The sequence below is a fragment of the Physella acuta genome, unplaced genomic scaffold, assembly GCF_028476545.2.
Source record: "Physella acuta isolate Inbredline_101_S28 unplaced genomic scaffold, ASM2847654v3 ptg001710l, whole genome shotgun sequence".
NCBI lineage: Eukaryota > Metazoa > Mollusca > Gastropoda > Physidae > Physella > Physella acuta.
In genome coordinates, this window is record NW_026733222.1 from 169874 (window position 1) to 194876 (window position 25003).

The 25003-nt window shown below is 41.6% G+C and overlaps 1 protein-coding gene across 1 annotated transcript; it reads right to left on the bottom strand.

Annotated features, from left to right (window-relative positions):
- Window positions 1-1150: 1150 nt before the first annotated feature.
- Window positions 1151-25003, bottom strand: LOC131930059 (uncharacterized). The gene is made up of 15 exons (XM_059286425.1): window positions 24904-25003; window positions 23949-24160; window positions 22819-23070; window positions 15549-22219; window positions 14598-14739; window positions 13781-14071; window positions 13019-13317; window positions 12670-12762; window positions 12059-12123; window positions 11370-11480; window positions 10656-10813; window positions 8215-10393; window positions 6435-7339; window positions 5203-5310; window positions 1151-4810 (listed from the first exon to the last, which is right to left on the bottom strand). The coding sequence occupies exons 1-15, from the start codon at window positions 25001-25003 to the stop codon at window positions 3662-3664; spliced, it is 12735 nt and encodes a 4244-aa protein (XP_059142408.1). The 3' UTR covers window positions 1151-3661.

Genomic DNA, 25003 nt, shown 5'->3' on the forward strand with positions numbered 1-25003 from the left:
AAAATATAGAAAATGTAATGAAACCACATTTTATATTTTTATCAATATTTTGTGTGTTATTTAGCTTTTTAAATTTTGCACAGAATGGTTAGATTAAACATTCATGACAATGTAATTTAATATTAAAATACCCATTAGCACTATGCTATATTTGTAAATTTAGAAAAAAATAAAGTAGGGGTCACTGGCTAAATAAAGAGGTAAAGCTTTTATGTGCCATATATTATTTTTACAGTACTTATTAATATAATTTAATATATACATGACCTTTTTCCCCAGCACTAAGTACATTCCAGTGTTATTTCACATGTTAATTATACATGTTATAATTTATTTATCTCTTAGTTTATTCCTTTGCAATTTTTGCCTTTAGTAATTGCATCTAGTGAGCTTCTGTTTAATTTTTTTTAGTTTTTGTTTTAGTTTGTATACACATTTATGAATTAGTTAAATGAAATTGTTCTCTAGATTATGTATTTTGTTGGGGGGGAATTTGTGTTTTTAACTTTTGTATTGTAATGAGATTATATACTGTGATTTATTGACTGATCAGCTTTTGATCAATCATAATTTTTTTAATGCTTTTTGCATTTACTACAATACCGCTTATATGTGTGATATCATTTTAGAGGGTTTTCTTTTTTTACAATTAGTATTTTTTGACCTACGCAATATATAATATATATTTTGTTTTACAGCACTGGATGTTAGCTATAGTTCTGGTTGTGCATTGTTTTTTGACTGTCAGTTTGATGGGAGTACATTTTGCTACCTATAACATAACTACTATTAAATCTTTTTATCTACATGTGTAAATTGTATTGTTATATTTTGGTCAATGTGCATCAGTAGTTGCTTGTTTCATTATCAAACAGACTGACTTTGCAAAGTTATGTGACGTAAAAAAAAATAATGATGTAATTATTTATTTTTAGTATCTATTTTTAGGTTTCTGTATTAACACCAACCTTATGAAATTAATTACTGACATGTAAAAAATTTTGAAAAAAAAATTAACTGGCATATTTATCTTGTCATAGCTTTAAACTTTAAGCTACACACCAAGCTGATACAAACTACACACATACACCACATCTTCACACACTGCATTGATGAAAAAGAATGAACACAGATACTGCATGTTGTCACTGAACATTATATTCTGATCTTCAAGTACTAAATTAAAAACCATTTAAAATAGAATTATTTCAACCAAACAAATATCCCATAATATTTAAAAAAAAACAATGTACACAAAACAAGAGTCCTTACAATGGTAATGAATCAAACAAAAAAAAAACAATGCAGGTCTGAAACTATCTTGAATCGGTCTATAAAAACTGCCTATAGCTGCATGAAATAGGACAATATTATGAATGGCTGTTATGAGGAAATGAAAGACAAATAATTATAAAATTACATCAGTTTCTATAGACTACTCGAGTTTAGAGTCAAACTTGAAATTCATATGCAAAAATATAAAACTGGCTTACTTTAAACAGGCACATTTGTCTAAAGAACTAAAAAGATTATTTACAACAAAAATGTAAAATGGAAATACATTTTTTTTTTCTTTATTTTAACAAGAGTCAAGACATCTGTCTTGTATCATACAATTTTTTGAGTTATGTCCCCTTACTTGCCAGGACTAGTGTCAACACTGTACAAGTATATACAGACTCTCCAACCAAAATAACTGTGGCTGCTTGTGTAAGACTTGTGTACACAGCTGGGCTAAATCTCTGTATACATTTGTTTATATATTTACATAACCAGTAAACATCAAATTACACTGAAATAATTGTGACTTCACAGATCAATGTCACAATGTAATTAACATTTTTAAAATTTTATTTTACATTACCAAGACAAGCTTCTACATTTTGTATGTAGATATTAAAAAGCACATTATAATTTGACACTGTATTCTTGTTGAAAAATTAAATCTTAAAAAATTAATCTATTTAATATTTATATAACAAAACCGTAACACTAAACAAAAATTACTGCCATTTGTTTCGTATATAAATTTGTTGATACTTTTGGAGTAAAAAATATCACCACCTGACCATTCTGATCACCAACAAATTAGCTGCAATACTAGTGCTACCATTACAACAGCTAGTATTAAACAATATTATTGTTATTATATTCAACAAGCCGACCCGCTGCGTATCATACGCCGCTATTTAGTTGTTTTTTCTACTTTTCAGTTATTTATAATTTGTGAATTCGACAGTACCAATGCTGCCACTGAAAATATTTGCTTAAAACACTAAACCCCCCTTCCCCCCTCCCCACGTGAAAGCAGCCTCCTCTTACTTACCTCCTCTAAGTTTAAAATCGTTTCAAACTAAATTATCTGCCCCTAATAGCCGTCACCAAACACGTCTCTATGATTGTAAAATGTAAACAGCGTGAACCACAGCTCACCAGACCATGTGAGGGGGTGGGTGTGTGGGGGGGGGGTGTGGTAGCGATAGAGAGGAAGAGAGGGGACTGTAAGGCGCGCTTTGCAGCTTGTTTTCTAACGGCTCCCAGAAGAGAATTATATATATAGATACTAACAAATCAAAATATTCTTCAAAACTAGAATGATGCTTTCTTTTATATTACACTCTAGAAGGAGAAATTAGCTTCAAATTAGACTTCATAGAGTTTATAACAGATTTTGAAAAAAAAATGATGGGACAGAATTTTCATATAACTCAACAAGTTTTACAAAGTATTAAGAATATAAATTATACTTCTTGCTTTTGATGTTTAAAAAAATAGCATACAGAGTATTTTTTATTCAAACAGAAAGGCACTTACATTCTAGTGCTCTCCCTTCAATTATTTCCACAACAGTTACTGCCCATTTATTTTGAGGTACAAAACAAAACACCAAAAAAACTAACAACAAAAAAGGAGGAAAAAAAGTAACACAAAGATGAGAAGTATCTCTAAAATATCACAGACCAGATAATGATACTGAATGCATGAGTCAAGCTTTTCCTTGTTAACCAGAGCTCACCTACGGAGCTGTGTGACAATGGAATGATGGGTTTAACACTTGTCTGTCACATAAGACTGGCAGAGTCATGTACATTGGAGGAAAGTAAACGTATAAAAACCGGGATTATGGCAGTTTATGGTGATGGTATTCACTGATCATCAATAACAATAATAATGTATCCAGAAATTTTTTTCAAAGCATTCATTTGTTATTACATAAATTTTCATTTTACAATTATTATAAATTAATGAAATCAACATTTTGAACACTGCATATATTAAAAATAAAAGCATGAGTAGAAAATCTAAATTAATGTTCATGGTTTGTATTTAACATAACAGGTACATCTATGAAGGAGGGGACACAAAAATAAAAAGTGTACAACAAATGTTTAAGGAAACAAAAAAATATGGTAAATGTAATTTTCAGCTAATTCTTTCTTGAGAGTTGAAAATTGTGAAAGCTTTTGTTGAGCTTTGGTATTGCTTTCTCACCAATTTTATAACAAAAGTTGAGACAAACTGTCATTCAGAAATGTTCTTAACTAACACAATAAGCAGCTTAAGAGTAAAAAAAAAAACTTTTCAACAAAAAATATTACAAGTGTTTTGATATAAAATCCATCTCACATCCATAGCATACACAAGTATATTCTATAAAATCTTACATCCCATAATAAGTTTGAGGCAAGAGTAGAGGGTCAGGTGTTTCCTGGGCACCCTCCTCCCCCTCCCCTCGGTGACTAGTGTCGTAGCTGCTCTGAGCCTCCATGTGCTCATGTCTGTCTCTAGAATTCCCGTTATCGTCCACTACAAGTGGGTTATTCCCTGTCAACATCTGTGAGGAATTTCCTGGCGCTTCCTCTTGCCGGTAGACATGGTGGACACTGTCGGTCTGCGACGCTGACCTGTGACTAAACAAACTACCGGAAAACTGGTTCCACTTGGGTGAATCTGACGAGGACGAAAACGAACTGCTGGATTCGACATTTTCTAGCCTCGATGTCCTGGGAGACAAATTTATATTCCCAGGGTCAATGACCTGCGACATCATCATGACGTTATTGTTCAGGCCAATGTTAGACTGGACATTGGTCAAGCCCTGAAGCTGAGCGTGCTGGTAAGGATTGGGTGATAGCCGGCGCTGACCCCACTGTTGTGGGTCATCCTTGTTCCAGCCCATCACCTTTTCGCTTGACGTCTGTTCATTTGACCCTTGAACTTTATCAACAGAGCTGTACATTTTACTGTCTAGACTAAACTGAGAAACTCTATCACTGCCTTGTATACTTTCTTCGTATTCCATTTTCTCCTCCGACTTCCCCAAACTCCTGTTGTTGTTATCCATGAATTCTTGCGACACAAAACTCCTGTCTAGTGCTTGACCAGGACTTAACTCCTCACCTGCCTGAAACTGTTTGTTTGCTCTATTTAACTGAAGCTTATACTGCATTTTAGGCTCTGGGTTTTCGAGGGTTAAATTCAATTTTTCACTACCGAGATGCTGATTGATAAGATATGGCTGGTTCATGGAGCTAGATATATCCACATGTGGATAACTAGTGGATAAGCTAGTTGGTACGGATGTCTTGTCGTTATGACTGACAATGTTAGTGTTTGACTGCAGGCTGGAAGTCATGATGTACTCCTGCCTGCTTGACGCTTGCACGGTTGACTGTCCAGATGACTGCATCTTTAAGTCAGCTTGGATGTTCTGACGTATGGATGTGGATGAGTGGCTGGAGTAGTGGCTCTGGAGATCCGCCTGCAGAGCAAACGTATCCCCACAGTTGCCACATATGTACGGCCTTTCCTAGAGAACACAAAACATAAAACTACATCAAACAGGGAACATAACTCTACTGTAAATGTTTTATATTTTTAAAAGAGTTTAATTTATAAGAAAATTATTTTCTTTTTAAAACATAACATTTCAAGTTTAACTTTAAAGACTGGTTGTAATGAACTACACTTATTAGGTACACAATATAACAAAATGAAATTTAATTAAATTTTGAAACGTATTCTAAAAGTATTTTTTTTAAATTCTGGTGAAACTAAACCAACATTTATCCATTCGTAGATATAAGAATATAAAAAGATATAAAATACATAAAAGATATAAAAAAATATAAAGAACATAAAAGATATAAAAAAAAATAAAGAACATAAAAGATATAAAAAGCCGAGCTAAATGTTTCTCACCTGACCATGAGTCAACAGGTGAATCCTCAAAGACTGGGAGTTGGTAAAGCCAGCATCACAGTACTCACACACATGAGGGCGGAGCTCCGCATGGTTCACTAGGTGAGCCTGGGGAGAAACACATCAAAACATTCAAGCAATTTTTACAGTCATGTTTTGTGACTTCTACATTTGAAAAGATCATAGGTCAGCGACACGCCTGTAACAGTCAAATGTGGGAGTATCTGTGTGGGGTGAATGCATGTTTCGAGTGGAGGTGTAAAAATGCTATGTAAGAATATAAATCTACAAAATATTGTGGGCAGGGCCATGCGCAAAAAAGAAAAGAGGAAGTGCAGTAGATTGAAGGTGAAAATCGTTGTTTTGGTAGTGTAGCTGCTGTATCTGTGATATCAATAAAATTGTAAAAATCACCAGGATAAGGGTTGTTTGGTGTTATCTATCAGGCCTTAAAATATAATAACACAACAGTGATGCGGTTTGTATTTGCCTTTAATTTGTGCCATGAAGTTGGCTGAACAAACAGGGTGTGACAACGCCCTTCTGACTTAACAATACTATGCTTAATTACGTTGGGTTGACATTTGGGGGTTAGCAAATGTATGCTCAACTACTTGACGGCCATCACTTACACTATTAGACTCAGCTAACTGATAATCTGTGTAATGCCTTGTGACCTTACAAGTTTTTTACACTTGTTAACAGTTTATAAATATGCATTTTTAAATATTAATATAATAAAGGGAAAAGGATACTTCTATCTTAAAAATTATTTAAGAAAGTTTATTTAAAGGTAAAGTACTCATTAAATTGACAGTCCATGGGGCAGGTGAAGTAGAGTTAAACTGCTTCAATGAACTCTGCGTTTGATAGTGTGGTCAGCACTATGCCCAGTCACCTCTTTCCCTAATGTGAACCAGGTACCCATCAGAGTTGGGTGGACTCATAGACAACGTTCCCTCTAAGCTGCGTGGTTGCTGAGCTGCCGCGCAGTGATTTTGTAAAATTAATATAACCTTGTATAAGAATGTTAGAACACCGCGCAAACAAAATATACATTGCACACTAGCTTTTTCTTCTTAGAGGGAACATTGCTCACAGATGTCCTACAGACTTGAGCCCATGATGCGAACTTGAGACTTTTATGATAGCAGTTGTATGACCTACCATTTTGTTTATGCATCTTTAGATAGAAACCATGTTTGGACATGCTTAAACATAAAATGCCTCACCTTCAACAGATTGACGTTGGTGAAGGTGAGCTCACACAGCATACAAGGGTGGAGCACGGCACCATCAACCAGCTTGGAAGAAAAAGATGAGGTGGACGTCGTGGCGGGCCTCTGCTGGCTCCCCACCCCTTCGTCAGACTGCCTTGCCGCCATGGTGGCGCTCATGTCCAGACTTGTCTGCGAGACCATGCCAGAGGTCTTGTAGTCCGGTGGGTCTATGTAGCTGGGCATGCTGAAGCCTCTGGACACTGCAGGTGGGGTGTCCTTGGCTGGAACTGTCAGCTCTTCTGCTGGTTTAGTGTTCAGCAGACTCACAACAGTGGAGATAGGCTTCAGGAGGTCTGAGATGCCTTTAGCGATTTCTGAGTGTGGGGAGGCTGAGGTGGGGACTGAGGAGGGGACTGAGGTGGGGACTGAGGAGGGGACTGAGGCTCTAAGGGTGCTAGAGATCCCAGACTGACTGATGCCAGATGTGGCAGAGATTCCAGATTGACCTGTGACCCCAGACTGACCTGTGACCCCAGATAGTCCTGACATCCCAATTTGGCCTGTGATGCCAGATGGCACTGAGACCTTAGTTGAGACTGTGACCCCAGAAGAGATTGTGACCCCTGATGGGACTGTGACCCCAGATGGGACTGTGACCCCAGTTGGGACTGCGACCCCTGATGAAGTTGAGATCTCCTCCAACTTTTCATCAATCACCAAATGTCCCTCACTTTCTTTTTCAGTCTCTCGGCCCACAGCAGGCTGAGTGAGGCCGTACTTGGCCCTCTTGGCCAGGGACTGTCTCAGACTTTCAGTCAGGTGAGGAGTGGCCAACACTGTGGCGCTCTCAGTCACAGGTTGATGGGAAAATTTACGTTTGTATGGCGGTCTCTGGAACCTGATGGCACTAGCAGCACCTGCAGAACAAAAACATTTTTAGTTGAATTATACGTGTTTGTGTAGATTATTACTACGGGAAGACATACATTTTTTTTTAATTTTAATTTGTATTACAGGTCTTGTATCAAAATCTATTTTATATGCTCTATGGATCATTAGGTCTGAAAGTAGAACTATATATATATATATATCTTAAATTCTAATGTTTTTTGCATCGTACAGAACACTGAAGCTATGAGATTGAAACAAAAATTTCTAAACCACTGATGGCTATTTTTACATCATCTGTATGTATTAATCACTGCTGCTTACAAAAATATCTTAGAAATCAGGGTAAAAAAAATTGAACATTAAGCATAAATCAAGCACCAGTGCCACTTTTAGTACCACCAGGATATCATCTTTTTTTTTTGACAAAATAATAATATAAAAAACTAGATAGATGAAAATATTCTATTAGCTTCTTTTCTTCTACTTTCTCAATTTTAGTGTTGGAAGGGATCCCCTCCAACACAATTAAGTATATGTGTCAACTGATTATGCGCTATTGAAGCCATTGATTCCGATTTCAGCCTGCTTTTCTTTTTGGATTTGCTTCCATAGCCTTTGTCCAACCAAGAACAAACTACAAGGTGGCAGTTGTTTGATTTTGGAGTTGTCTCTCCTAGAAGAGTGGTTGTCCCCAGCTAACAAGCCTCATCTGCCCGAGACTTTTTAGCAACCATGAGCTTTACCAACTCGACCACATCGACCCCCTTCTATTAGCTGATTAACAGGATCTGTATTTTATAAATTAGGCCCCCTTTTTCTATTAAAAAAATTTGGATAGCCCGTCCTATAAAGATACTATTCTAAAGTGAATTAGAAGTTTAGATTGAACTGATGCCATTACCTGTGTGCTGGATGCTGTCTTGTAGACTGTAAGATCTCCTGTACAAAGGATCTATTGTCATGGTGATCACCATTGGCTCCACAACATCAGCAGGAGTGACCTCCTCCTTGAGGTCACCAAGGTGAGCCGTCTCCAGCACCTGCTCCATCTGTTCTTCCATCCTAGAGGAATCATCCGGCTTTCTTTGTTCCTCTCTACCAGAACTATCCGCCTTTCTTGACTCCTCTCTACCAGAACTATCCGCCTTTCTTTGTTCCTCTCTACAAGAATTATCTGCCTTTCTTTGTTCCTCTCTACAAGAATTATCTGCCTTTCTTTGTTCCTCTCTACCAGAACCATCCGCATTTCTTGACTCCTCTCTACCAGAACTATCCGCATTTCTTGACTCCTCTCTAATGGAGTCATCCAGCTTCCCTGACTCTTCTCTAGCAGAACCCTCCAGCTTCCTTGACTCCTCTGTCTCAACCTTGACCTCAGAGTCTTGCTTGCCTTGCTCCTCCTTCTGCCTGTGAGTCTCCTGCATCTCACTTTGCTGCAGTTTTTCAAACGTGCCTGCCGGCAACATCCCTAAAGACTCCAAAACCCCGATATGTTTTCTGGAACGCAGATGCAAGTAATACGACTCTGAGGAACTGAAATACTCCGAACAAAAAGCACAGGAACTGGATTTGGGTTTCTCAACTTCCGGATCTTTCTCTGGTGTATGTGTCTGTGTATGTGAGCCCTCCGCCCCTGGTTGCCGGTTCAGCTCACTGCTGCCTTTTGTTTCTTCACTCCTGAGGATGCTGTTTTCTTCTATAGTGGACAGGCCCTGGAAGGATTTACTTTTGGTAAGTTCAGAGTTTTTGTTTTCTCTGTTGTCTGTTTGTTCTGTATGTTTAGAAGACTGTATGTCTGCCATAGACGCAGGTTTGTTGGTATCAAACACAGAGTCCATGTCAGAGGCAGGGAACGCAGTGTCGTCCGCAAGGGATCTTTGACGTCGCAGGAATCTGGATTTCCCTGAACTGAGACGCCGCGAGCGCTTGGCGGCAGGGTAGTTAACAGCGTCGATGCAGCTGTCACTCTGGCTGTGGGGAGACGGGCTTGACGCTTGCGTTTCTAGGCCAGAATTTTTCCCAGAGTACTCCGCGCCTGTGACTAACAAAATGGGCATGGCGCTTTCTCGGATGAGGGATCCGATAGCGCTGTCTCTGCAGACTGGGGATGTGGTGGCGCTTTCAGAATTTGATCTGCCTTGAGATTCTAGAGTTGGTCTGATAGAAGCTTTAATGACTGCTGGAGCTTTCATTGAAGAGGAGCCAGAGGATAATGGGGAGGATGACATTGTTGATGTAGTTTTGTTAAGATCTGATGAGGTGGCAGTTAATACTTGATGTCCGTCTGTTCTAGGTGGCGCTGACACGGCCGTTGTTTTAGGTGACGCTGGTGTGGAGCGTGGCGTGTAGACATCGTAGGACTCGACAGTGGGACTGTCGCATGACGTGTCTGTTATGGTGACTATAGGAATAGTGGGGACGAAGCTTTTACCTGTGGTGACCACTGAGGAGGGGGTTATCTGCCCGTCATTGTCAAAAGAGCTTGAGGTACTAAGATTGGCGCCAGGGAATGGAATGTTGAACTGAAAAGGCTGGGATTGGCCGGCTAAGACTAAATTTGGCGTGAATGCTACATTCGGCGTGTTCACTGATTGGTTCTCCTTTCTGACAAACTGACCAATGATTGGTCCTTGATCAGGAAGCTTTGACATTCGTCCTCGCTGAGCGTAGCGGGATGAGACGTAAGCTGGGAGGAAAGAGACGAGGGATGGACTTGGGAGGTTGGAAAGATGGAGTTTTGATGGCGATGCTGGGGATTTCAGCAAGGAGAGCTGGTTGGGTCTAGAAGCCAGAGACGGTGACACTGAAGCCTTGGATGGCGACAAGCTAGATTCAGATGGCTGTAGCATTCTCCTGTCTGATGGGTCCTGATCCCTGCAGGGGTGGGGGTCAGTGCTGTCCTCCCCCCTCCTGTCCCCCTTGTCCTCTGTGAACACGTACAGCTCAGACATGCGCTTGTGTGGCTGGTCCCGTTCTTCACTGCCAGACTTCCTGTGTGGGAAGAATCTGGCGCCAGAAGTTTCTGGTCGTTGATCTTCATGCCTGGTCAACAGGTGAGTCAAATCACTGGACTGACCTCTCTGTAAATACAATGAAATAATAAAGTTTGTTTACATTTTTTATTGTCCCTTCAAAGGCTCTCGAAACCAAATATTGCCAAATAATTTATAATATTTCTAATAAGCAAAAGTTTATTTATATAAAAATACTAAAATATCTTGAAAGATGAGTATAAACTATGTTTTTATAAATTGAATATTGACATCAATTATTTATAAAATCCTATTAGTTTTAAATTAATTATAATTTGAATGACTAAAATGTGTGTATGCCTAAACTGACCATTTCATCATGGGAAGTCCCAGGTGTAGGAGACAAGGGCCTGCTACTCTGTTCTTGAGAGCTTTTAAAAGTTGGGTTATCTCCACTGAGGTTCAGACCAGACAAAGGTTTTTTCTGAGCCATCAGCTGTGAGATCAGACTCTGTAGGTTGCTCAGTGCTGCAAACATAGGAGGAAATCTACAGGTTAGTTGATGGGAATATTTGATGTCTACCAAGAAACATTTCATTGTGTATTGTGTAAGTAATGACAAACAGGTCTAAATCACAAGCAGACCAAGACTCAAGGAGCCCTGAGACCAACAGACATATAGAGAGACTTAAACTTAATTGATAATGTTCTTCAGGAAGGGGGTAGTATACAGGGGGATAATTGACAATGTGGTAGGTTATCTGGAGTTAATATTGGGTGTGGAGGGGAGGGGTTAATTAAATGTAATGTCCTATGCCTAGCGTGAATACTGTGGCATACAACAAGTGTTAATAGTTAAAATTTAAAATTTGACACAATAAATAGACATTTGTGAACCGACCAAGATTTGTGACTACACTGAAAGCTGAACCTACCATGTTTGGTGGTGTGAACTAGCAGGTTTGTGAAGCTGAACCTACAAAGATTAGTGATGTGTGAGCTAGTAGGTTTGTGAAGCTGAGCCTACAAAGATTGGTGATGTGTGAACTAGCAGGTTTGTGACTAAACTGAAAGCTAAACCTACCGTGTCTTCTAGCATCTTCATCCACAATCTCTTTAGACTCAGACCTTCTGGGTTGGGACAGGTCCAGCAGGCTCCTGGCTATCTCAGTGTCAATGTTGTGGGGGCTCATGGCTGGACAACAGTTGAAATAGTATGTCAATACTGGTTCATAGTTGCTTTACATTTGTGTTGCTAATGTACAACATATACCTTTAATATTGGTTAATAGTTGCTCTACATTTGTACTGTGAATGCACAACATTTTAAAGTTGTGGTTTAGTAATGGTTCAGAGTTGCTTTATATTTGTGTTGCTATTGTACAACATATTTAAGTTGTCTTTCAACATTTAATATTGGTTGATAGTTGCTCTACATTTGTATTGCAGTAATGCACATTTTAAATTTGTGGTTTAGTAATGGTTCAGAGTTGCTTTATATTTGTGTTGCTAATGTGCAACATTTTACTGTTGTGTTTCAATACTGGCTCATACTTGTTTAAAAGCTGTTTAGCTAATGTGCAACATTTTACTGTTGTGTTTCAATACTGGCTCTTACTTGTTTTAAAGCTGTATTGCTAATGTGCAAAATTTTACTGTAGTGTTAATACATTAACATCTATTATATGGCTTGAATATATGTTGATATACAATAATACGTATCAATTTGTCAGTAAGTGGTACTAAAATATAGATAACTAAAACATATATTACCCCTATTCTCCATTGAAGACTGAGATGAATATGACACATTAGAAGATTCAGAAAATTCTCTGTTTCTGAAAAAAAAATAAAAAATTATAAGTTAAATACCATATCAGACCAAATGGTCACAAGGGACAGATGAAGTAGCTTGATTCTGTTTCTCTAGCCTGGATGTATAAAGGGAGAGTTATGACTTTCCCTGACTCATCTGGTGCCCATCATAGCTGGGTAAACTCATGGGCATCTGACAGACTCAAGACTTTCAGGTTAGTTATCATGCACTCTGCCACATCCCATTAAATTAAATTTAATAGAATTTTAAAAATTGGAACCAGCAGGTTTGACTTGACTTGAACAGGGACCATAACATGTGAGATACAAGCTAACAAGTAGTCAAATAAGATGTCAAAGGTATAAAAATCAATTTAAGAATACTAGTATAACAGATTCATTTTGTTGTTCTCTAGACAGTGACATATATTTGTGGCATTAACACTGGAACAAATGCCTGGGATATTTTGTTTAAAATATTTCAGTGGCTAGAACAGGATAGTTGTTGAGGCTTAGTTGTATCAATCATTTATCTGACCTCTACTATGTTTAGACTTGAGCTAAATTACCTTGACTTTGCTCCAAGTTGACCCAGGGATTGCCTTGGCCTTTGGCCATGGCCAAATGAAAACACAGGTGAAGCCTCATCAACAGATGATTGTCTTTAATAAGAAAAAAAAATGGGTCAACACATTTTGAAATCAATTACATTAATGCAACTACCCTATATGATTTATTTTAAAAATACAGGATTTAAATAACCATTCAGTTGTTTACAAGCAAAAAAAATAGTCTAATCTATCTTAAATACAACACCAAGAAATACTTGTGCTAGTTCAATATAATTATCAGGATGATACAAATGGAAATTAAGTGAAAACTTAAGGTACAAGACCAACAATGAACTCCAGAACTGACCTCTTGAGAACACGAGGAGAACTGGAGCCAGACTTCTCCTGGTCAAACGACTGGTCCTCCATATCATCCCGGGACATGCCCTCATCCTCCTCATCATCCTCGTCATCATCATCATCATCACCCTCAGCGTCATCATCATCCTCCTCCCCTGAATGGTTCTGCCTGTCTGCTGAGTCATGGATGTGAGCCTCTCTGGAGATGCGGCACTGTTCCTCTAGGGCTGCGGAGTCTATCTGAGACTCGTCCACGGAGGTGGGGACTGGGATGATGCCCAGCTCGTAGCATTTCTTCTGGTGAGACTAGACAGACAACACATACACATATATATCTATTATTATTATGAGCTGTGTGATGAAGGGCTATTTAATATGAGAATAGTGAAGAGGTCTAAACATTTTTGTTTCTTCTATCTAACTATCTAAACCCACAGATGAAGTAACAGAAAGTGAAAATTCATATAGATGTAATTTAGGACAAATTTACGTTCAAACGATACTCAAACTAAACAGTATTTTTTAAATTATCATCATTAATTTTTCTTTAAAAACAAACCTAATTTCTTATAAATTAATAACAAGAATTAAATATTTTGCAACTTTATTTTAAAATCTAGAACACTTAATTTTATTTATTTTTAAATTAAATTAATGAGAACCTTTTCATCACACCCAAATTGGTTGAACAGAAAATGTATTGTTTTATTGCTAGTAAAAAGTGAACTGAACTCAAATTCCTTAAAACAGAAAATCTTTTATCCCTCACCTTAGATTTCATATGCTTGGTCAAGTTCCCTTTAGTTTTAAAAGAGAAATGGCAGTGTCGACAGTGATAGGGTCGAAGGTCAGTGTGTGTCCGAAGATGTTTCTTCAACATGCTGGGCTTCTTACAGCGGATGCCACACAGTTCACAGATGTACTTGCCCCACCCCCGGCCGCGGATGTACTCATAGTTCTCATCACTCTTGAAGCCCCCTTTGGTGAGGCGCAGCTTGTGACGTTTACTTTCCTTAGAGGAGCTTTGTTCTAGCTTGATGCCGGACTTGGAGTCTTCACTCTGGGGAGCACCATCACACAGAAGGTTATGGAGTGATACATTAGTCAGTTGTAAAATAGCACTGTTCTTTTGGTGTTTTTGAAAAATGTCTTATCTTTAAACAAATAAATACATTATTTAACATGTGATTCATATTTTAAATCTCTTTAAAATAATTCATTCGTTAACTGTTTAATCAATGAGAAACTCAATTGTGAGATTTGATATTTTTACTTTAGCATCATTTTATTCTATAGACTTATGTTATAAAGTTAATATTCTGCAGTAGATGTTTACATATCTTTTTTACATTACTCGTTAACATATTACTATTACTAAACATAACAAACATAGGGACCATTTATTTTTTTTCTATTACAAGAACTGAACTGAAACAAAACAGCTCTTAACAGTATTAAACACAAAAACTGGTTAGTTTGAGTTAAAGAACCCTATCAATGTAATCTATGCTTTCATTGGATTAAACCAGCTATGTATAATTTTTATCCAAATGTATGATCATTAAACACTGGGACCATCAGCTTACCTTCACATGTGCAGACAACTCTTTCTTGACCATCCCCATCTTCTTCTTCTGGTAGGTCCAGTATGAGCTGTGTGTTTGGTTGCCCCCATTGCTGGGCGTCATGGAGCACTGGGCAAACACTGGGTTGGAGCCACTCCTGGGGCTACACAGGGCAACACAGTCAAGTTAGAGATACAGGAAACAGAGGAGGGAACTCTAGACACTAACGTTACACAGAACACTAGCAGCTATACACAAATACAGGGGAGACTACTGATTTGTTTGGTGATAACATGGAATGGAAGTTGTATTTTGTTCCTCTTCACTGTAACATTACACAGAACACAAATACAGGGTAACCTACTGATTTGTTTGGTGATAACATGGAATGGAAGTTGTATTTTGTTCCTCTTCATGGTAACAATACACAGAACACAAATACAGAGGTAAGTACTGATTTGTTTGGTGATACCATAGAATGGGAGATGTATTTTGTTCCTCTTCACACCAACATTACACAGAACACTAGCAGCTAAACAAATATAGGGGAGACTACTGATTTGTTTGGTGTAACTTGGGAGTATACTTTGTTTTTGGTACTTAAAAATAAAATAAAAATTGCAATAAGATAAATGTTAGATGAATGTTTTCAACATTTTTTCAGCCATAGGTTTTTATTTATTAACAATGAGCTATAATTATTGATTCATTGAATAGCTGGCTTGGTAATTCTTTAAACTCACAAAAAGCCTTTAACATATTTATGATAATATTTTCTGTGTGCAAAATATACAATTTATTCTCTATTAGGTTCTATTTATTAATTTTTACAAGATTTTAATTATTATATACTTATTAGGGCTAAACTAATATTTGTGACTGCATATCCAGGAAGAGTTCCGAACAGAAACTAAATCTAAGAATAATGTTAGAATAAATTTCTACCAACAGATAAAAAGAGAATAAAAGTACCTGGATTTGTATAAAGCTAGCAGCATGCGTGAGGTCAACCCTACAGGGTTAGGGTTGTGGGTTGCCAGACGCCAGTTTGAGTACATGGAGATCTTCTTACTTCCCTTGACAGCCACGTACATGGGCTGGGGGCGCTGTATGCAGCAGAAGGTTACGTGGGTGGTGGTGTAGAGTGTGGGGCAGGAGTGGCCGTACATGGGGGTGTTGAGGGTGCCGGAGGGGGTGACGTTGCTGAGGTGTTGTTCCACGGAGGAGAGGAGGGTTGAAGGGGTGGAGAGGCTGATTCCAAATGCAGCGGCAGCGGATTTGACAGGCGTGAAGAGTGGCCGTGAGGTAGCATGCGGCTCCTCTGTTGAGGTATCCTGGCTGCCTTTGCTGGGGGAGGAGAGGAGTCTGGCTCGGAGTTGAGCTGGTGAAGCTAGCGATGGTTTGTCAAGATGCACTGGAGGTGTGGACAGACTTTTGTCTGACGTCACACTGTCTGACCTCTCCGTGGTGCTGGGCGTGGCTGGAGGGAGGTCATCCTTGGAATCCTGGGGCAGGGGGTAGCTGGGTGGGCTCTTTAGTTTAGCTGGGTCAGCACTTCCTGGTGTTCCGGTGCTGGGGGTCTCCGAGAACGATGAAGAAGAAGATGAGTAGGATAACAAGGTCCTCCCCAACAGTGTAGGGTTGGGGTTGCCCTGCGCTAACGCCATGGCAGTCATTGAGTCTAATGTCACAGGGGATGACGAGTGCCACAGCCGTGACAAGATCTGGAAGTGACGATGTAAGGAAATGGACCGTTTGAGCAACCAGTTTTTAGCCTCTCTCTGAAGCATAGCCGTGCCACCTACAGCTGGTAAAATAATCTTTGACCCAGCTAGTGTCAAGGGTGATAGATTAACCAAAGACCCGGTAAGCTTGCTGCCATGGTTCCACTCCGACAACAAGGGTCCACTCTCTAACCTGTTGACGCTGACAAAAGGAATGGCATAGTTGATCGGGATCGTCACGTTGTTGAAGTTGTCCCCAGACAGGTCTATCAACAGCTCATTGCTGTCCAGACTCGCAATGGAGGCAGATTTGGGGAAAAAGAATGGCGTCTCCTGGGACATGCTGCGCACGCTGAGTCCGGAATCAAAAGACTCTGACATGCTTTCACTTTTTGTCTGCATCACCCAAGACTTTTTCATCTCTTCTGGGCCAAGGCTGGAAACAGATTTAGAGCTGGACAACATTTTGGAGATCATTCTAGACCCACTGGCGCTATCTTTCTCTTCAATACTTAACGGTGATGGTTTGTGTTGTTTGGGTTTTTTAATCCGCACCGCCGCGGATGGTTCTGAGAAAGCTCTCATGACCGGAGGGTGAATTTTCACAGTTTCCACATTGACCAGTGTTTCAGATTCAGATCTGAAGAAAGCTTCTGGAGCTTTCTCTGGTTCCTTATGCTTGCCCATAACGGCTGAGGTGATGACGGCGTTGGGCAGGCTGCCCAGCTTCTGAGATGACACCACAGGTTTGGTTAGAGACGCCAGCAAGACGGAGTTGTTTGATGCCGGGAGATGGGGCTTGGATGCCGGAGGAAAGAGAGTCGGCTGTTGGTGGATGATGGATGGGGATTCTCCATGAGCCTTGAGCAGGAATCCGGAGAGAGGTGGATCAACAGACATGGATTTCTCTTGGCTTCTGTCTTGGCCTCTCTCAACGCTCAGAGACTGCTTTAGCAGGAGCTTGTCTTTTAGCTTCCTGCGAGTGCCACTCAAATCCGCTGGGGTGTCGGGCGTGGCGGGGGTCAATGGAGTCCCAGGTGTGCTTGGAGCGGTTAAGGACAGGGTTAACTGCGGTGGCTGGGAGAGCCGGAACTGGGGCTGAGATTTTTGGTCAGGCATGGGGCTGGATATTGACAGCTTCATGTTGGGGTCGACGTTGTGGAATGTGACGGCTGGAATGTAGGGTATAACACGAGGGGAGGTCTGTGCAAACTGGGCGCTGTTGACAGACTGGGCTGAGGTTATGTTCAGCGTCAGGCCTGAGCCAGACGCCAGCTTTGTTGGTCCTGGGACAAAGGCGTTGGAGTCTAAGCTCTGGGTTCTGACTGTCTTACCAGTGAGAGGAATGGTCGGAGTTATTGGGGTGATCGGAGTCCCCGGAGTGGGTAGGGAGGACACTGGAAAACTTATCATGAAGCCGCTGGACTTAGGTGTGCCTGGCATGGGCGTGTTGGGTGCTAGAGTGTTGATGGGAGTTCCAGGTGTTAGGACTGAGACGGTGCTGGTTCCAGCGAAGGTCAAGCCAGGTAATGTGACGCCTGTGCTGAGTCCTAAGATGGGGAGTCCGGCCTTAGTGGCCGGGGTCAAGAGGTTGGTGGTGGTGCTGATGCCAGAGCTGAGTTGCCTGGTTGGCTTGTGTCCAGCGGCGCCTGGCACCATGGGCTGGCCAATCATGCTGCTGGTGGAGATGCTGCTGGCTGTTGTGGAAGTCACTGGAACTGTTGCTCCAGAGGAAACTTCCCCTGTGATGGGGACATTTTGGGATAAGGATCGTGGTAACAAGAGCTTCTGGTACTGTCCACTTGGCACTAGAAGAAGACTGCCCTGGTTAGCGGAGAGGGAGGTGTCTTTCTGTGACGGCAGATCCAAAGAAGAGTTATGCCTCATCCCTGGTAACAAGGCCTGAGATCCTATTTGAGCTCCTCTGGCTTTGGCTAAAACTAAATTTAAATCTTTTGGTCTATTTTTTGAACCTTTGGGTCTCCCTTTCTTCCTGGGCATTAGAGGACTTGTGTTTTCAGTGACCAGGGTTTGTTGATGAATCAACTGTTTATCAGATGATGCCAGGGTTAAGACAGACGGGGAGAGCGTGGACAGAGATTGGTTTGTGGTCATGATGAGCGAGGCTGAGGATGCCAGAATGAGCTGTTCCCTTAACTTGGGGAGATCCTTGTTCGCCAGCTGACCAGTCTGTAGGTCCGTGGTGGAGAGGGATTTAAACAGCGCCGGGTTGGCTTTCTTCAACAGATGTGGGTCTCTGACAATCAGTAAACCACTGGATGGCTCCAGCTCACTGGGGGATTTGGTCTCATGCTGGTCCCCAGTTTGGCTGAGGCTGGGCTCCATGGCGGACAAACTCCGACGCAGGCCTTTAGTTTTGGGACAAGCCTGTGCCTTGTGTTGTGTTAGCAAGCTGTACTGGGTGAAGACTTCGTTACAATCATCACAAGGAAAGGGACCATTCATGACATACGCCCCAGCGGCCGCAGCCAACCCATCTGACAAACCTTGACTTTTAAAGTGCTCCGTGGTTAAAATAGCCAGATTGTCATTATCCGTACGCCCTAAAATGCCACCTTTTTTCTTCCAATCTAATTGGGCATCACTCTGAGGAACTGATAACCTATGCTGCAGCTCAGTCATAAAAGAAGCTTGTTTAGCCTGGGCTGGGGTTGATGTGACACCTTGCCTACTCATTGATTTCTTCTGATCATGCAAACTACCAGAAGTGCCGATCTTAAATCTGCCAGCACCGCTGGCGTCTGGGTTGGTCAGATCCAGAGACCCAGTCTGCAGCAGAGGGGTAGTGGTGAGCTTGTTCACTGTGGAAGAGTCAGAAAATGATTTTGATGTTAACAAGGGCGACCCAGCTTTGGGGAACTGTACGCTCGGCTGACCAATCATCGGGCTGGGTTGACGCGGTGCTTGCAGCATTGAACTGATGATGCTCTGTGGTGTCTCGGTGCTGGTTTTTGTCACTGGAAGTGTTACCGCAGCCTGCTGGATGTGAGATAACGACTGGTGGCTGGCATTTTTAGGCAGTTTGATCTGGATCTGGATCTCATGCGGACCTGGACCTGGGACTATTTTAGTCGGGAGAGAGGCAACAGCTTGACCTGCTGATACAGCAGGCATCAGGCCTGTGTTTCCTTGACTGTCCTGTACGGTCAATCTAGTGCCAGACAGGGTCCCGCTGCCCAGACTTGAAGAGACAGAAAAAGATTTTGGTGTTTCTGATAACAGCGGCGGACCTGATCGGACTTCTGGAATTGACATATGTTTATAGACAGTCCCAAGACTTTGAGGCGCTGACTTTTTCATCAAATTCTCATAATCGTCAGGTTTAGTTTTTTGATCACCAGGCAAAGATTGTTTAGATAGAGAGGTCACAGGCACACAAATGAGCTGAGCATTGCTCAATGGAACTTGTATGTTGTTTAAGGCATCAATGGGCACAGAACTGAACATTTGAGTCTGAAACTGAGTCAAGGAACCCACACCTGACGCGCTCTTACTGATGAAATTAACAGGAAAGGACTGGGAGACTAAGGTATTGGTGTTCTCCGCAGAGGACTCCTGGGAGGATTTGTGTGTCTGGGATGGATCTGAACCTGCTTGATGCAGTTGGATTTGCTGGTACTGCTGGTCCGGGTGGAGGACCACCACCTCTCCATACTGCGGGGCGGAGATGGTTTGGATGACGTTGGCCAGATGTAGGTTATTGGTACTGCCCGTGGTCACTATCAGCGTAGGCTGGTTGTTACCCTCAGCGATGGACTCTGCTTTTTTCAAGGCAGAAGTAGACATGGATCTTTTGACAAAGTCGGGTTTTAACTTCCCTCCATCAGAATCTCCAAGAGACAACGACGCTGCCAGTTTTTTCTTCCACTGTTTGTCAGTGTTAGGCTCGACTGTCAGTCTATCCATAGACGTCTCACTGGACGGTTTAAAGTCTGACATTTTCAAAGTCTGAAAACTAGAATCACTCGTCTGGCGGAGATATTTATTCCGTGGTCTGGGGGGATCGGTTACCGTGTGTTTGTCAATAATTTCTGCGTTGGATGATATGATATTTTCAATTCTGTCTTTGAGCATGTCAGGTGTGACAGAAGATGAGAGGGAACGACCTTGGTATTTTAACATTTTATCACTGTCAGAATCTAAAGCATGCTGATACACCAGTGTGGGCTTCTCATTCTGAGGACAAATGGTTGAAAATGCTGCTGTCTTGGAATCACCAAGCGCCGGATGCCGAGTTGATGCCGGAACTGCTAATTTAGTTCCCTCCCCTTCCAGTGAAAACTGTCTGGATCCTCTGGTGGAGGATTCATCAACAGACGACAGGCTGCTGACGGTGCTGGACTGGCTGAAAATAGACCTCATGCTGCTGGCGGAGATATCACTACGGTGAGACAGAAGCTTTGGTCGAGATGGCGAGTCAAATGAAAGACGGTCTGCCGAGTGGTCGCTGGAATGTGACGCCAGCTGAGACCTGTACTTGGCCTCCAACTCGGAATGTTCTTTAAAACTTAATTTTGATTGTAACACTGGGGTGCTCACGAGGCTGGGGGAGGGGTGGGACAGGTTGGGGGACAAGCTCATCACACACCCACTGCAGTTTGTATCACTCATCAACTGTTGGCCGGCCACAGTCGTGGTGTTTAACCCAAACTTTAACTTATCTGAAACATATTCCGCTTTCGGTACCAGAATCTTCACAAGCATTTCATTATCCGTTTGAAAATGGTGCGTCATTAGAACAGGGAGACTACTAGGATAAAGCTGGCTATATTTTTTCTTCAATTCTTGAAGTCCGCTAAGTATTTCTTCACCGTTGCTAATATTATCCGTGGTGAGAATATTTGGCCGAACAACTGACTCAGCTACATCGTATTTCGCCAGTTCAGAGTCAGATGGCTTATCAAACGCACAAAAAACCCTAGAGAACCAGTTACTGAGCTCTCGCTTGCCTTCACTCTCTTGTTGCAGTAATTGTTGGCGCTTGTTTTTGTCAATTTTTTGCCGAATACCCTCCAACACACTTTCTTGTCGGACCATTTGATCAGGCCGGTGATGCTCGGTGCGGTTATGTAAGTCCACCTCAGCATTCGCACTCTCCGTGTTCTCAACTATAACCTTTGGGTTTTCCCCATTGCTTTCATCGTCATGGTCAATAATTGTGGCCCCTTCAACGTCAGTGTCAGTCCCTTCAGAGTCATTGTCATCACTCTTGACTTCCTCTTCTTTACTTGACTCCATACTGCTATCTTTTGCTCCAGACAATGATAAACCGGTCCTCGACCCATGGGCGATGGATTTACAATGTTTAGACAAGTTGCTTTTTGTTTTGAATGAGACGCCGCATACAACACAGGGGAATGGTCTCTCGTTTGTGTGCGCCCTGATGTGTTTCTCCAGCACGCTTGGCTTGGCGCACGTTCGGTCGCAATACTTGCACTGATACTTGCCAGGTTTTTGTGGGTGTATGCTCTTCCTGCCTGGCGTTGATGCTGCTGGTTTTGTCGAGACGGACACTTCCTTTTCCGCAGTTTCAGTAATCACTGAATACGACTGCGGCTGGGTGGTAATCGTCTGATAATCCTGGACATCAGAATGGGCAGCGTTTTTCAAGACTAGTTTAATCCCTTCCGCAGAGTCTTCGTTAGCGTGTGTAAAAGTAAACGAGGCTTGCTCGCTGGTGGAGCTGGGTATGGTGGAGATGGTGTAGAAGCCTTCGTCACTTGCCCCGTCGTACGAGATGTTTGAGGGTGCGATGATGAGCTGCGTGCCCTCGTCCTGGTCAACCAGTTGAACATCCTTAAGGACAATGAAATTCTGTGTGTGATCTACGGCTATGGTGACTGGGGCTTGGTGTGTGGGCGTGTCCTCTCTCATGTTCTGTAGCTCTGAATCAGTCACCTAGTGGAGACATTACATCTTTTAAACTAGGAGAAAGCTAGGAGAACTAAACAATACATTTTCTAAATGTTATCTGCCTTAGTAGTTAACAAGTTTCTTTACAAGATATTTACCACAAGTTACTTGTTGATAAAAATATGTATCTTTAAATATAGGTACTTATGAGAGGCAGCATGGTTGGATGGTAGAGTGCTCAACTGCTAACATGAAAGTCCTTAGGATGTCACTGAGTCCAGCCATCTCTAATGGGTGACTGACTCATATTAAAGAAAGAAAAGGTGGATGGGCATAGAACTGGCCATGCTATCCCTCCATTTGCTGAGGTGACAGAAATAAATGAACTCTACTTCATCAGTCTTGTTGATCATCAATTACGAATAAACAGAACTTTTTACTTTTGAGTGAAGAGCTATTTGTAGAGCACAGAACAGCTAACTCTCTATGTTACCTGCTCTATAAACTACTTTGTTTCTCAATGGATTAGGTTCCCAAAATCCCAAAATAAATGTTTGCAAATAGTGTATGTTTTATATCCTGAAGTACACACATAAACAAACAGAACAATGTTCTAGAACTTGAGCACCCTCCAAGACATGTACCTTAAACAAAGCTTCCAGAGAACGTGTGGATCTGCGGTCTCTAATCTGACCACCTTTGACCTCCTGTTCTGGACCCGTGACCAGAGCAGGAGGCGCCGAGGATGACTGGGTCCTCTGGTTCTGTCCGTCATGGTGATGGATGGTCACTAGCTGATGCTGGACGCTGGGCTGACTGTCCGAGGTTAAGGGCCCATGAACTAGGGGCGGGGGAGGGGGGAGGGTTTCTATCTGTACTAGCTGCCCTTGTGAGACCTGGAGAAGGCAGTTACAAGTTAGGACAAGAGGACATGGTAGGACAAGAGGACATTATATGGTAGGACAAGAGGACATTACAGGACAAGACAACATATGACAGGACAAGAGAATATGACATGGTAGGACAAGAGGACATGACAGGACAAGACAACAAATGACAGGACAAGAGGATATGACATGGTAGGACAAGAAGACATGACAGGACAAGACAACATATGACAGGACAAGAGGATATGACATGGTAGGACAAGAAGACATGACAGGACAAGACAACATGATATAGTAGGAAAAGAGGACATGATATGTTAGGACAAGAGGACATGACATGGTAGGACAAGAGGACATCACATGACATGAGGACATGACAGGATTGGAAGACAGAACACGAAACAGGGACATGACAAGTAGACCAGATAGAATTAAATTTAGGACATATGTTACAAAGAGAGCACAAGCTAACAAATAGGTTAGAAAATTATACACAAGTGAGAAGTATAAACAGGACTTAAGGCACAAACAGGACAAAGTTAAGGACAAAAGGACAAAGTTAAGAATTTTTATTATATAGAATTAAACAATGACCAAAAACACAAATGTGACAAAGTCGTGTTAAATATTGTAATAGGTTGCATAAAGGTAAAAATAAAGATAATTTTAATGCCAATGATGTGAACATTTACAAACCTATCATACAGACTACAATGACAATGCTTATTCTTAGTACAACCTAATAAATTAAATTTTATTTATAATTAAAATATGAACCCCCTCCCCTCCCATAACAACTTAGAGTATTTTAATTAAGTAACAATAAACTTTATAAAAACCTAGTTACACACAAAAAAGTCAAGTAGAACAAAGAAAGACAACCCTACATTTATTACGTTCTGCTCCACGGGCTGTTCTGTGATGGTCAGTGTTGTGGCCCCTGGGAGAGTGGCCTGCCCCAGGTGGGACAGGATGGCCTCCGTGACCACGGCTGTCGATGTGGCCGGGGTGGGCGGCAGCAGTGGAGGTGGGGCGGGGGAGGTGGAGGTGGCGGCTCGGGACAGGATGCTGGCCTTCTTGCTGGTCGGCTGGACGTTGCCTGCTTGGGGGGGGGGGGGGGGGGAGGAAGGAGGACTTTAGTTAGTAGCTGGCAAACACATCGGTAGATAGCAGAAGCTTACATAGAGCATAGATTGACACAGGTCAAAGGTTAAATGTTGATTGTAACGATACCCTAACTAACCATGGTTCAAACTGTTACAAGTATGACTACCCTGGTCTTACTCTTTACTAGCATGCTATCCTAATCCTAGTCCTTGCTTTTGGAGTATCATTACCCTAACCCTGTTCTTAACTTTTAATAGTATCGCTACCCTAACCCTGATTATAACTATAAGCCAAGATAGCTTAAATCCTAGTCCAAGTCCATCCAGTAGGAAAATAATTGTATGCGATAGGCCAACTGTATTGCAATGCTGCAAGCTAAGGTATCGAATCGAACCTTTACCATGTCACCAGCCATCAAGATAGTGTATCGAATCTATCCCCTGTCATAAATACTGCAAAATAAGGAAGGCATCGATACGAACCTATCCCATATCACCAAAGCTGCAAGTGGTATCGATACGACCACTCCATTTCACCAATACTGCAATATACGTTATCGATACGAACCTACCCCATATCACCAACACTGCAAGCTATGGTATCGATACGAACCTACCCCATATCACCAACACTACAAGCTATGGTATCGATACGAACACCCCATATCACCAACACTGCAAGCTATGGTATCGATACGAACACCCCCATACAACCAACGACGAATACACGACTTACTAGAGCTCCGGGTTTGCCTGGTTTTCTTGTCCAAATCCATGGAGCCGCTAGACGCGCCGCTTCCATTGTCTGTGACGCTGCCTACTGGAGTCAGAGACAT